The sequence below is a fragment of the Hyperolius riggenbachi genome, chromosome 1 (assembly GCF_040937935.1).
Source record: "Hyperolius riggenbachi isolate aHypRig1 chromosome 1, aHypRig1.pri, whole genome shotgun sequence".
In the NCBI taxonomy this organism is placed as follows: Eukaryota; Metazoa; Chordata; class Amphibia; order Anura; family Hyperoliidae; genus Hyperolius; species Hyperolius riggenbachi.
Window position 1 is genome coordinate 574,400,676 of NC_090646.1, and position 15,636 is coordinate 574,416,311.

General features: G+C 41.2%; 1 protein-coding gene across 1 annotated transcript in view; it reads left to right on the forward strand.

Moving 5' to 3' along the window:
- Nucleotides 1-15,636, forward strand: part of EDIL3 (EGF like repeats and discoidin domains 3) — an 888,147-nt gene that overhangs the window by 689,332 nt on the left and 183,179 nt on the right. Inside the window, exon 8 of the mRNA XM_068247922.1 lies at nucleotides 14,997-15,141. Coding sequence (XP_068104023.1) covers nucleotides 14,997-15,141 — 145 coding nt within the window. The remainder of the gene's footprint in view (nucleotides 1-14,996; nucleotides 15,142-15,636) is intronic.

Genomic DNA, 15,636 nt, shown 5'->3' on the forward strand with positions numbered 1-15,636 from the left:
TAATTGGGGAAAAATTGACCATATTTGTGTGGTACATTGGTCATATTTTTGAAATGTTACAATCAGTCAAATAAAATGATTGCAATTCTTAAATTGAACAGATTTAAAAAAAAAATTGTATGGTGTGTGGCCACCTTAAAGGGACTCTAACCAGTAAATAAAAACAAAATCTGAACTTACCTGGGGCTTAGGTCGGGAGGTCCCTCAGCGTCCTTCCGGCCCATCTCCCAGGCCCTGCTCCGAAATGGCTCCTGGAGACACCGGGACCAAGTGTCGGGCTCCTTCTTCCGGAAAGATGACGTCAGTCGTCACCACGCAGGCTGCCTCGCGTCATCACGGCGGCCGGCGTGACAGTACTGTGCATACACGGTTTAATCGCACATGGGCAGTACTGCCACGCCGGCCACCATGATGACGCAAGGTGACTGGCGTGGTGACGACTGACGTCATTTTTCCGGAAGAGGGAGCCCGACATTCGGTCCTGGTGTCGCTGGGAGCCATTTCGGAGGAGGGCCTGCGAGATGGGCCAGAAGGACACCGAGGGACCTCCCGACCTATGGTGGGCTGCAGAAAGTAAGTTCAGATTTTGTTTTTATTTACTGCTTGGAGTCCATTTAAAGCTGCAATCACACATCTGATAGTTCACTACATCTGTACAGACTTCTCTTTTACCCAGATGAGGTTTGCAAACCTACGAAACCTTATAGCCTATAAAACCAGCCAAGGCATGATAGACCACCTCAGTTCTCAATTCTTCTTAGCCAGTGGAAACTTTAGTTAAAACAAATCTGTTATGGAGGGGTTATCTTTAGATACTTACCTCAATGAGCCTTTAGATGGTCCACAGGCTTCCCAGATCCTCTTCAAGCCCACCGTTTCTGCACAAGAAGAATAAGGAGCGCACTATCATGCATTAATCTTTTCTATTTTCAAATCATAGAACCATATTGCACATACTAGAATGTAAAAATTGCAGGCATATAATCAAATCAAGGAAATTGGAGTACTCAAATCTACCGGGAGAGGAGCCAGCTGAGAGGTGGCTCCGGAGTCATAAAGCGTTTAGTTGATCTCTGCCTTCACCAGACTTCTGACGAAGGCAGAAATAGCCAAAACATGTTATGACACATTAGCAATCTGACTCTGGATCCACCTCTCAGCTGGCTCCTCTCCGGTAGATTTGAGTACTCCAATTTACACCCACACTGCTGGCCAGGGCTTGAGGAGTAAAGATGGCATTAGGCAACACTGGAAGGAAATCCTTGATTGTATTACTTGCCTGCAACTTTTACAATCTAGTAAATTCAATATGGTTTTATGATTTGAAAAATAAAAAGGTTAATGCACGGTAGTGCTCTCTATGTTCTCCTTCTTAGATCCCCACCACTGACCCACAACAGCATTGGAGCTGCACACGTTGCTACCTCGAAATTGTTCCTGTTGGACCGTTTGCACCGTAGTGCATGTATCTTTCTGTACTGTTCCTGCACAAGGCCCTTTTCTTCTAGTGGCCAAACTCCCAGCCATGTACAAATTTATCTATGTGCGAGTTAAGGTCCACACATACCCAGCAGAACCAAATGTGCACAAGTGACTTCAAACTACTGGGCATACGCAGACCTTAGTCCTGCATGCCTATTCTGGATGCCCTCATACACGGGGGGAGCATTGCCACATAAACATATTTGACAAGGTCTTGTCAAATTTGATTAGAAAGAGGGACCCAGCTTTAGAACAGTGGGCTGTAGGTGGATCTGGAAAGCATCTGCACTATTCAGAGGCTTCCCACTATTGAAGCATGTATTACATTTCTTTTTTTTTTCACTTCAGGCATGCTTTAACCTCCTTGGCGGTAACCCTGAGTCAGGCTGGGGGTTGGAAATCCACAGCTCAGAGCGGTAGCCCTGAGCTAGACTTGTGGTGACTGCCATGAGGTTAAATCAGAGTATAGCGCGCAGCAGGCATTTCAACTCATCTTCCCGGGGATCCAGACACCAGCAGCCATACTTCTTCCTGTCCTTCGAGGCTCTGCATCCCCCTGGTGAGATTGGCGCCTGCCATCATCAGGGGCAAACACAGGATTTTCAAGGGGGGATTCCTGAAAGATCTCCCTCAGCCACGCACAATACAGCATAATAATATGCTAGGACATCATGCTGGGTACACATAATGCAATTTCCTGTTGACTGACAGGATCTGACAAATATTTCCTAAATGTCCGATCTGCTTCCGATCAACAACGGGATCGATCAGGAGCAGTTTGGATGCAGATAATAATGAGGACAGTCAACATTGCTAATGGAGGGGAAAGTTAATCATTCACACAGCAGGGCAGGCTGTGCTCATACCTGACTCTGTTAAGATCCCCAGAGCTGCTCCATGCTCTGTACATACGCTACTGCTCCATGCTCCATGCTCTGTACACACTCTGCTGCTCCATCCAAAGACAACTGTAGCAGGGAAAAAAAGGGGGGCAGTGTTGTGAGCTGCATGATGCCTGCAAATATTCTGGTGTCTCAACTTGTGCCTGTCCCCAGACGCTGCACTGGCCCCGGTCTGAAAGAGGATTCTGGGCAGCTGTAATCCCCCCCCCCCTGCATTTGCCTACGATCATGACGACAGCTGACAATCTCACTATAGGGTCACAGCGACACCCGGAGTATGGAGGGAGAACTGCAGGGCTGGACCCCAGGGAGGTGAGTAAGTGCAGGGGCTGCTGCAAGCTTTCTGATGGCATGATTGTTTAGTGGTTTTAGGGTTTAATAGCATGCAAAAAAATTGCACCACTTTTAGACCCTATAATCTGGAAATAAGCATACCACCAGGGAGGTTAAATCAGGCTAATAGATCTAACTTTTTAAAAAAAATAAAAAAAATATTGGAACTAGATTTCACCTGCAGTCTCACCTGCTGGTGGGTTGTGGTGATGCAGTACAAAATAAAGCAAATCGTTTTTGTTTGTTTTTTTACTTTTTGCTCTGCCATCTGGACAATCCCACATTGTATTCAAAGAATCGCTACAAAGTGCAATTATTTCCTAGTCAAAATCATGACTCCCATTTTTCTCTGGAATTCCCTTTTAAAAAGACATTGAAGCGAAAAAAATATATGATTATAATGATTTGTATGTGTAGCAAAGCTAAGAAATAAAACATTAGGAGCAGAGGCATAAGTGTAATATTGTTTCCAGCACAGGAAGAGTTAGAGCTAGTTCACACTGAGCACTTTGGTAGCGTTTTGCTGATCACCTGCAATCAGCAAAAAGCTGTTTTTTCACTGTACATTAGCAAATCACTAATCACTGCCAATCGCTACAGTGTGAACACTACCATTGACCTGCATTAGCAGCAGCATTTTGTTGATCGCTAGTGATCAGAAAATGGCTGAAAAATCGCCCCGTGTGAACTAGCCCTTAAGAAACTCCAGTTGTTATCTATGCAAAAGAGCCATTGAGCTTCACAACTTTCAAAGTCGCAGAGAGCTCTGTCTTCTGAAGCTTGTTATCTTAACTGTCAGTCACTGTAACTTATTTTTCTCTCCAGAGAACAGTTCAATAGTTCACTAGCCTGCTCTGTAAAATCGTGTAGAATGCTGAGTAGTGTGTAAACTGCAGATATTAGAGAATGGTGCATTATTAGAAAAAAAACACTATATAACTGAAAATAAAAATATGAGAATATTTTCTTTGCTAGTAATGTTCTAGTAATTATCCGTACTACACAACCAATTCATTATATCATATTTTTTTCCGCTTCAGTGTCTCTTAAAATCCTATTCCAGAGATGTTATTTGTAGCAGTTGCTTACTTAGTTGTCTTCTCTGGTTTTAACACACAAATCATACTGTGTTAGCTGGATGTTAGCATGGATAGAAGCTGCTAAAGTACTTTTAGGACAAGGTTCTCCAACAGATCTCGTAGTTCCACTGCTGTTCAATCAATGCAATTACTCCTTCATCTGCTCCTTTTCCTATTCCCTCCCACTCATTAATCCTCTCTTATTCTCTCTTGGATATGATGGTGTTTACTTTTTTATAGCTCTATGTTCTATTCATGATCACATTTTAGGATGATTTCAGCTACGTTGATAAGCCCCAATGATATTTTATTTCAGACAACAACATAAAATGTTCAGATTTCGTATTTCCTTCAGCATTAATACTAAGTCATCAGTTTGGTCTTCGTTGAAGTCAATTGACAGTATAAAAATTAGCTAAAGATTTTCTGTAAGTCAAGTCAGCACAGCCTCTGGGAGCGGAAAACTAGTTAACAGTAGCACAGCAAGTGAGGTGTTCTGTGATAGAAAGTGGTGTGCCTGTGGGTCTGAGGACATTCCGTCTTACTCTCACTATATTATATTTTCACGGACTCATTACAATATTGAAAATACTGTGTAATCTATGGTTGCAGGAATAAATATTTAAAGACATTTATATAGAACTAGTAAAAGTACCTTCATTTCTCATTCTCGCCACTTCTTAAAGTGAACCCGAGATGAAAATAAAATGATGAGACAAACAATTGTACAGTATTTATCCTCCTACGAATTATTTTTTTCTTAGACATCCCCAGGATTTATTTTATATTTACAGATTGAATAGATTGAATGTTTGAGTAGATTGAATGTTTTGTAGTCTTTGCTCAGTGGCATTCCTTAGATTGACCTTTTTCTATCTCCCCCCTGCCCTCAGAAGTTGTATTCTGCCAAACTTTTATGGCTGTAATTTGCTTATCAGTGAGTTTTACTATGTTCTCTTGAAACATACAGGCTTCTAATATACTTATTTAAATATAAAGCATATTATATAATTCTTCCTAAAACAATTAATCATATAAGATTAATTGCATATTAAAATATAATAATATAAAATAATGTTCTATATATTTGCCTTTCTTATGAATAAATATAATAACTTCAACCGGCAGATGTCAGCATTTCCTCACCTTTAACTGATTGGGAAAACCCCTTATTGTTTAATATTTTGTTGAGGCCTGTTCCCAAAACATCATGTGTTATCAGCTATGAGTGTTCGACTAGCTTAGACAGCCTTGTATTAAGAACACATCAACAATCCTCCAGAATCATAACAATCCCTCTCTTCTATCTCGGTCTATTAAGTATTTACAATATATAGCACTGGCATCTTCTGCATATTACAGAATACACAGTGAGGAGCTCACAATATAATCCTACCTTAGTCAATCTCATGTCCTACCATATTATTGTTATTATGTATTTATAGAGCACTCTGACATCTTCTGCAGCACTTTACATATCACATAGTCATGTCACTGACTCCTTAGAGGAGCTCACAGTCTAATCCCTACTATAGATATATTATTATATTGTGGGTGGCTGAGAGTCAGACCTTTCAGGAATCCCTACTTGAAAAATCCTGTGTTTTACCCTCTGAGCATCTGTGATGGGTTGGAAGGGGGAGTATTTGTCATTCAGGACAACCAAATTTCCTAAACTTCCTGGCTAAAAGTAGGGTTGGCTGGGTATTTTTATGGTGGGTACCTGGTAGTACACACCTGACATGCCACACACAGTACATTTATCATCTGTCAGCACTGGCCTGGCACTTGTTAGAGCTCATGACAGGCAGTGGATAGATACCATTGCATGGAGTCACATCTGAAGATACCTGCACTCAGATGTGATATAAAACGGTTAGCGTAGCAACTTAGTATTAAATTCAGCTTTATTTTATTATTTTTCTTTTACAGTTTAACATTTAATAAACAGAATCTTTAGCATGCTTTTAGCGGTAGCATTACATTTTATTCTTATAAAACAACAAATGGAAAACAGGAAGAACTGCAAAACAGGGTCCTTATGGGACCCTACATTACATGTTATAATAAAAATCTCACTTACTCAACGGGGAAACCAGTGTTTAAATACAAACTTACAGAACACATAAAGAGCTGCAGCATAGCTGTATTATGAAAAGCCATAATAGAAGTCTGTTTCCTCCCAAGGGGATGATGTTATTAAATCATATGTTATGTATTGTCTGTGAACAACCATGTACAGTATATATGGATGTTCTAGTGCACCTCCTCACTTATAACACCTACATGATACTATCCATGGTTAATTTTACGTATTTACAACAATAATAATAATGTTACATTTACACTTATTTATCATCTTTGGAAGTAGGCTTTGTATCTCTTACAGTGGCTTGCAAAAGTATTCGGCCCCCTTGAAGTTTTCCACATTTTCCACATTACTGCCACAAACGTGAATTCATTTGATTGGAATTCCACATGAAAGACCAATACAAAGTGGTGTACACGTGAGAAGTGGAATGAAAATCATACATGATTCCAAACATTTTTTACAAATAAATAACTGCAAAATGGGGTGTGCAAAATTATTCGGCCTCCTTTGATCTGAGTGCAGTCAGTTGCCTATAGACATTGCCTGATGACTGCTAATGACTAAATAGAGTGCACCTGTGTGTAATCTAATGTCAGTACAAATACAGCTGCTCTGTGAGGGCCTCAGAGGTTGTCTAAGAGAATATTGGGAGCAACAACACCATGAAGTCCAAAGAACACACAAGACAGGTCAGGGATACAGTTATTGAGAAATTTAAAGCAGGCTTAGGCTACAAAAAGATTTCCAAAGCCTTGAACATGCCACCGAGCACTGTTCAAGCGATCATTCAGAAGTGGGAAGAGTATGTCACAACTGTAAACCTACCAAGACAAGGCCGTCCACCTAAACTCACAGGCCGAACAAGGAGAGCGCTGATCAGAAATGCAGTCAAGAGGCCCATGGTGACTCTGGACGAGCTGCAGAGATCTACAGCTCAGGTGGGAGACTCTGTCCATAGGACAACTATTAGTCATGCACTGTACAAAGTTGGCCTTTATGGAAGAGTGGCAAGAAGAAAGCCATTGTTAACAGAAAAGCATAAGAAGTCCCATTTGCAGTTTGCCACAAGCCATGTGGGGGACACAACAAACATGTGGAAGAAGGTGCTCTGGTCAGATGAGACCAAAGTGGAACTTTTCGGCCAAAATGCAAAACGCTATGTGTGGCGGAAAACTAACACTGCACATCACTCTGAACACACCATCCCCACTGTCAAATATGGTGGTGGCAGCATCATGCTCTGGGGGTGCATCTCTTCAGCAGAGACAGGGAAGCTGGTCAGAGTTGATGGGAAGATGGATGGAGCCAAATACAGGGCACACTTGGAAGAAATAAAAGGAGACTGCAAAAGACTTGAGACTGGGGCGGAGGTTCACCTTACAGCAGGACAATGACCCTAAACATAAAGCCAGGGCAACAATGGAATGGTTTAAAACAAAACCTATCTATGTGTTAGAATGGCCCAGTCAAAGTCCAGTTCTAAATCCAATCGAGAATCTGTGGCAAGATCTGAAAACTGCTGTTCACAAACACTGTCCATCTAATCTGACTGAGCTGGAACTGTTTTGCAAAGAAGAATGGGCAAGGATTTCAGTCTCTAGATGTGCAAAGCTGGTAGAGACATACCCTAAAAGACTGGCAGCTGTAATTGCAGCAAAAGGTGGTTCTACAAAGTATTGACTCAGGGGGCCGAATAATTACGCACACCCCACTTTGCAGTTATTTATTTGTAAAAAATGTTTGGAATCATGTATGATTTTCGATCCACTTCTCACGTGTACACCACTTTGTATTGGACTTTCATGTGGAATTCCAATACAATTGATTCATGTTTGTGGCAGTAATGTGACAAAATGTGGAAAACTTCAAGGGGGCCGAATACTTTTGCAAGCCACTGTATATTATACAGGGTGGCACACGAAAGACAGTCCCAGCTGCCCATCAAGAGCGCGTGTATACAGGCAGATGCTGACTGGTCCCCTTGCTCCTCTTACTCTATCCCTGTTCTGTGGCCTCAATTCACTAAGCTTTATCAAACACTTTATCAAACGTTTGATAATTTACCTCATGGGTAAAAACTAATTTTGAATTCAGTAAGGTGTTATAATTTATCAAATGTTTTAAGGATAAAATGTTTAATAAATCTATAACACCTTAGTGAATTCAAAATTAGATTTTATCCATGAGGTAAAATATCAAACGTTTGATAAAGTGTTCAATAAAGCTTAGTGAATTGAGGCCAATGTGTCCTCCCTTTGCCTGTGTCATCTGCATCCACCACCATATGAGTGTGTTACGCATACAGCAGCAAATACAGGTGACCCAGGACTGAATAAAGCCAGAAAGGACACAGACAGCTGGGATAGAGTAAAAGGAGCACATGGAGCGGTAGGCCAATATTTCCCTGTATACATGACAGACAGCTGGGCCGGTCTTACATGCACCACCCTGTATAAAGCTGATCAATGAGCTGCTAGTAATTCCAGCCAATATGCAAATGCAAATGTTATGCAAAATGTCAAAATTGACAGGAAGTTAATTTCAATGGTCCAATTCCAAGATGCAAGAAATCTCATTGGCCATCTCTGATATTAAATGTATCTATACCTCCAAGGACTATACTGTGAGTTCTTCCTGTGTACTTTAAACACATTTTACTTGTGTTAGTAATAGTAATAACACCTGAATACTCCCAACTGCCACGGTTCACTCTCAAATGAGTGGACAGGGTCAGGAGGAATCACTGCCTGGAGTGTCAAATTGAGCTTCATGTGACTCTGATATTTACTCTTTCCGGTTTGCATGATAATAATAATAATAAGAAGAACAACAACAGTAACAACATCAATCATCATCATCATCTCTAAACTACTGAACTAGTACATTAAAAGTAACATACAATGTAATTCATATTTTGAAGTAAACCTGCATTTAAATGTTTCTATTAATTTAGTGCTTATAATGTAGGTATGAACTTAAAGTGAACCTGAACTCTTGCACAGGACAAAAGGAAAACCTAGAGGAATACACCCTGTATGTATTTAGAGAGTTTAGCCTGTCTAATTCCCCCTCAGCTGTGACTAATTACCTCTGTAATTTGATCTCTTCAGCTGTGTCATCTCAGGAGTCTGCTAATTTGTAAACACAGGATTGTCTGCTTCCATGAAAGCAGGGAGTAGACACACTGCAGGTTTATGGCAGGATTTGTATCAGCTGTAACAAAGAAATGTTTTTCTTTAAAGGTTATTATGCTATTGCTTATCTTGTAGAAGTTATGAGTTCAAGTCTGTTTTAACTTACTGTATATGCTCGAGTATAAGTCTAGAACTTTAGGTCTGATTCACTTCATAAAAGTATAGGGGGCAACTTATACACGAGTCACAGGCAACACTGAGTAATGTGTGTACTAATATTGACATTCCCATTTGCAGCAATGTACCCTGTGGTAAGTGATACTTTGAGGAACGTAAATGCCAAGAAAACACAGGTCTGAAAGTCCTGGCCACAACAATAAACAAGGACAGGGGCAGGAGGGAAATACTGGGCTTCAGGAAGGGGAATGAATAATTGCAGCACTTGGGGGCCTGAAGGAGTTATTGGCTGCACTTAAGGGACAGGAGGGGTTAATGGCTGCAGTACTATATGCAGTTCAGTCATTAACGCCTCCTGGTCCCCCAAGTGCAGAAGTGCAGCCATAACTGTGCTGGGTAGACTAAAGCCTCATCTACACGAGGCGATCCGATGGCTCGATTAGCCGCCGGATCACCTCTTCCGCATCCCCGCGCGTACCCGCCGTGTCCCCGCTAGCCCGCGCGTGTGTCGGATTCGATTCCCCGCTCGTCCCCGCCGGCGCCGCTTATCTCCTGCTCGATTCCCTGCCATTGTCCCCTTGCGGGGAAGGAGCAGGAAATCAGCGGTGGCAAGATCCGACCTGTACTATTGATAAGTAACATCGACACGTCATCTGCACGTGTAGCTGTAGTTTTATACTTGAGTCAATTAAAAATTCCAGCTTCAGAGGGTTGAATATTGGAGTCGACTTATACACGAGGTCGACTTGTATTTGAGTATATACGGTACTTATCATAATGTTTGTTAGTGATCCCAGCTACAAGAGTGAAGGACCAATATTTGTCCAGAAATGTTAATTGTTTATTTTAAGACATATGAACATTAGGCTTTTCATGTACATTATCAACAGAGTGGTCTTCTTTTATAAAAGGACCTGTATTTCCTGGTCAAGCTTCGACTTTTATGTCCCTGCTCTTATCCTTACCAAAGTGTTTAAAACAATGAGTACATCAATTGCCCAACACAAACCAATCCGATTGTGACCTACGCTGGAAATGTAAATTGCAGAACCTGAAGTTGACCAGCACAAAGTGACTGTCTCAGATGATTCATTATAGACTCACTTGTTGAATCTGTCTGAAGCCTCCTGTGTCCCACAGACTCTATCAATAATGTTTGAGCAACTCTGAGGCAAAATCAATTACAATAGTGATCATGAGCAGTGGAAAATCAATGTTGCATTGGCAGCACTTGGATTGGCAGCATGGCAGTTCAGTTTCAATCCATGCAGTGTTGTGAGGTATGGTCAGCCGTGGTGGAATTAATTGTGCTCCACTTCCCTAATCAGAAGTCTAATCAGGAAATGCTGGTCTGTCCAAGCACAGATCTCAACTAACTGTCTGGCAATTTAGTAAGCAGAGTGCCAAAATGTTACCTTTTGTGACAGGCAAGACATTTGGAGGTAGGAGTTCTGTTTTTAAAACCTGACTATGGAAGTTCAGCAGTGGTGTCTCTAAAGAGCTATGGGAAATGGTGCTCAAAACACTCTAATGATATGGAGAACCTAAAGCCTCATACTCACGAGGCACAAATGTAGCTAGTCGCTCCCCCCAAAAAAGCAGCGACAGGTACCTGTGTGCAGCAGCCGTACACATGGCGCACAGAGGGACAGAGATTCGGCGGAAGCTGTCGCCGAAGGTCCCTCCCCCCTGCCGGAAGCTTCGCTTACTGCGTGTGTGTTGCTGTTGCTAGTCCGCATACACACGGTGGACTAGCCACAGTTGCGGTGAAGTTGCGGCGACAGCTGTTGCCGGCGATTGACCATAACAATAGCCTGGCGACAGCTCTTAGTAGCGACGGTTCGGGGCGTGTGCCTAATACACACGAGCAACAATTGTGGCCCGTGTGTATGAGGCTTTAGCCTGCCAAGGGCAGCTACAGAGTATAACAGTTTGTTAATGATTACCACTTTTTAATACATGTATAGGGCACAATCCAATTCTGTTTCTCCTAAGTTTTCACCTAAAAGATAATTTTTCATCGAATGTTTAAAACAACTTTTCAGCACTCTGCAATTGGAAAAGTACCAAAAAGTCAGTTAAAAGGTGCTGACTGCTTCCAAAATCATTCTGAGTAATTTCTTGCTTGTTGGTGACCTAAAGGGCATTTTATTGATAAGATGTAAAAATATCACCTAAGAGAAAACTTACAAGAAAAATAGAATTGAATCGGGCCCATAGTGGTGATTATTGCCAACATATCACCAATAAAGAGCCAATAAAAAGATGAAAGAGGGACCTTTGTTTGCCCCTCTCTAGCCCAGGGGCCCCAATGTAGTTGCAACCTCTGCCCTCCCTATTGCTATGCCACTAGACTTCAGCCAGACTGAAAGAATGAATAGCAGGTTTGGTAGCTGGCACTGCTCCTCACTCCAGCACTATCATGCATTTCCCACTGCAAGAGAGATTGAAAGCAAAACTGTAGCCTGATAGGAATAACTGACAAAGTCTTGTTGAGTCAGGAGCGTGACTATAGGGGAGCAGCCCCTGTGATCACAGTTGGGCTCAGAGCTGTGGTCGGCCCCGTCTACTGCCCTTCCCTTCCTCTGATACCAGGGACTATACTTCAGATCAGGTATTTATGTGGCTACACTTGTTATGGGTGTGAAGATCATGATAGACACCAGTGGTGCTCATCCGGATTCCGGATATCCGAACTACCCAGATAATCTGAACTTTTTCCACTATCCGAACTTTAAATAGCAATTCGGATATTTTTTAAAATCTGAATACCACTATCCAACAAACCCAGATTTGTGAGAGAGAGAGAGAGAGAGAGAGAGAGAGAGAGAGAGAGAGAGAGAGAGAGAGAGAGAGAGAGAGAGAGAGAGAGAGAGAGAGAGAGAGAGAGAGAGAGAGAGAGAGAGAGAGAGACTTTTGGAAGCATTTTAAGCCATTTTCAGGTCACTTACGGTTTTCTATCCGGATATCTGAATCCGGCCGGATATTGGGTTCGGATATCTGAGTTTACTCGGTTAACAAAAAGTTTGGATTCGGATATTTGATCTGGATCCGGATATCTGGGTATCCGGTTCCGGATCAATTCGGATTTTGAAAAGGGGTATCTGAGCACCCTGTTATGTGGCTGCACTTGGGTGTGAAGATCATGCCTTATGATCCTCATGAGATGAGCCTCAAGGCCATAAGGGACCACAATGGGGAGGTAAGGGAATATTCGGGGATCCCAAATCAAATTTTTTGGGGTGGGGTGGGTGGGGGGGGGGGGGGGGCATGAATTGTAGTTATGCCACTGTGTTGATTAATTCAAGTTAAACACATTTCACACAAATTTTTAAGATTCAAATTCAAATTTTTTTTTATCTATTGTGGGGGTTTATTTTATTTTTTTTAGGGTTAGAGGAAAGCCTTGATTGCATAACAGAATCAGAATCTTTATTTTGCCAAGCAAGCATGACTGGGTCATGTCCAGAATTGGGTTTGGCACATACATGGCTTCAAGTACAGGATAGGACACACAGGAAACATCAAAGGAACAGAACGCCCTTGCACATGCAGAGGTAAACATAAATTAAATCTACTGAGAAAAACTACTCAAAACTACATTAAGTGAAAAAAGTTACAGCAGCCATGTGTGCGGAGGCAGCCTCTCAGCGCCATCTCGATGTACAATGAATGTTATTATTTCTTTAACATGCACACGACCTGCTTCACAATTATTAATGAGCTTTGCAATACAACATTTGCATAATTTACCACTTCTACAGGGTACGAGTATGAGTAGGATAAAAATCATGCATGCTTGTTACATTACATGGCCACACCCCTCCTAGATCTTGCTGTCAAGTATATTTTTGCTGAATGGTGTAAGCCCAGTCCATTTTGTCTTTAGTGTGTATTTTGAAGAGGAAGTGGCCAGACCTGAGCTTGTAGCAGCTCCATCAAAACAGTTGACATGCTCATACCAGAAAGAATAGTTCATTCTGATCATGGGATATTGTACAGTTTTATAAGAATATTTCCAGTTAGAGTAGTACTCACCAGACAAAAATAGGTTGTTGCCACCATTGGTGAGCATATGTGGTTACAGCAGTAAATGTAACCAAAGTCCTTGTCCTTGCGGTTTTGAAACACCTAGCTCTAAAGCCAATACTAATTATATCAATTGTCCCTGTTTTTCCCTTTCTTGTTTTTTAGCAGAAGTGATCACACAGATAGTTGTCAGCTAATACATGGTGGAGTGCAAAGAGTTACTAAAAAGTAAACCTAAAATATGAGAAACAAAAAAATATACTTACCACAGAAGGGGAAACCTCTGTATGATCCAGAGACTTCCCCAATCCTCCAAGGTCCCTCTGCTGCCCACCGGGACCCTTCTTATCTTTATGGCCACATTCCCCTCTGTGTGCAGCCATGCCTATGCAGTAGCACAGAGTCACTAATGCACAGAGAAAAAAGTTCCATGCCACTGTGCAGGTGTGGACCGTTGTTCACACCTGCACAGTGCAGCCGTGCTGGTACATGAAGGGGAGTGCAACCACAGGTTCGGATGTGACCTCCAGTTTAGAACACGCAACACTGTTACCCAGTTTAAAAACTCTGCTGTGGAGAACTTTATTGCACCACTATAGTCTCATGAAAAAAAAAAAATCTCATAAGAGATAAAACTCTCTTATCATAGTTGTTTTGATACAATAAACTTCATTTCAGCAGACCACAAAGTATTCATTGAAAGGGGATAAGTACACCTTTACCTACTCCATTTAAACCGTTTGTAAATATTTTATGCCTATTTGGCGCCTCTGGATAGCATTTCATTTTTGTTTTCTCCACCTTGAGTGAAGGGCAATTTCCTATTACCCATTTGTACAGAGAGCAATTTTATAACCCAAGTGGAGTCGGGTCAGGTTCTGCCCACCTGTATCCTTGGTGTAGTCAACTACCATGACCCATGCTTGTGACTTTATCACTTTATCACTTTAAGGACTTTATTCATTTCCTGATTGCTGTGATTGGCTCATAGGTATCAGGAGGTCAGGAGCCAATGAAAATGACAGATGCATGGCTCAGCTCCCTGCTGTCTTTAGCAGAGCAGAGATAAGAGCTGGCAGGGACGCGCTATTGCATCTCATGCTCAGAGCCAGAGGCGTTAAAACTGCTTTTATCTGATTCAATAAAGTTGGGATGTATTGTGGCTACAGACATTGTGCGGAACGTTCTTCCTTTTTCTGTTAAAACTGCACCGCATCAGGCTTAAGCCACAAGTGTGACTTAGTTTTAACTACAGGTGGTCCTGAGTTGGTTAATTTTGATTATTCAATTTCACTCTACATACAGCACTACACCATATAGGCTCTCAGTTTCTCTCCCTTTTTCCTGATTTCCCATTTTTGTCTCAAGGCTATTTTTAAAGGTGTGCTCTGACTTTTAATGGAACTCCATTGCTTAGAGGTATTCTACAACCTAGGTTCTGAACGTGTGGTACGCGTACCCCAGGGGGTACTTCTGATGGTTCCAGGGGGTATTTGGGCTCATTATACTTAACCAAGAATAACTCATTTAGAGTTTTAGAAAATAATAAATCTTATTTAAACAACATCAAATTAGTGTTTTAGCTAATTTAAAGCAATAGTAAATGATTGTACATTGCTAAGAACCAATTATCATGTATTACGATTAAAAATATATTTGTCAAGGGATGTTGAGAAACATCTACAACACAAACCTATTATATACTGAGAGCTGTGTGTTTGTGTGTTACCTTTATCCACTTAAACTCTTTTTTTCTCCTTCTTTGTAGTTATTTCGAGGAAATGTGGACAACAATACACCTTACGCAAATTCCTTCACTCCTCCAATTCAAGCGCAGTACATTCGCCTCTATCCACAAGTGTGCAGACGGCATTGCACGCTACGGATGGAACTACTGGGGTGTGAATTATCAGGTCTGTCTTACTTTATTCAAATGAAAACTTTACTTTAGATTTTGTTTTGTTTTTTACACTCTTTGAAGCAGACTGCATTGCAATCACATTAATGAGAATTATTCACAAACAGGCATTTGTAATAATCTGTGCCTCAACTGTGAAATTGCTTTAAAAGAGAACTTTTAACCTTTTTAAATCAGGTAATTACTGTGTAATTTAATTGCATTGTCTTTCTATAACTCTGTGCATGTTAGTTCTATACAAGGGCTGGAAGGACCCTGCATGGGTTGTTGTTTTATTGCCTAATTCCAATGCTTTTTTTTCTGTTATTACGGTAATAACTGTCACATAGCAAAGTCTAACTTCTTTGTTTTTAAATCACCTCTTTCAGTAGAACAAAATGTTTCAGCTTATCAGTAATTGTTTTCAAAACATTTGTATTAGGTGGAAATGTGATATACTTTATTATTTTCAAATAACAATGGGAGTTTACCACCGATTTTAAGTGATAAA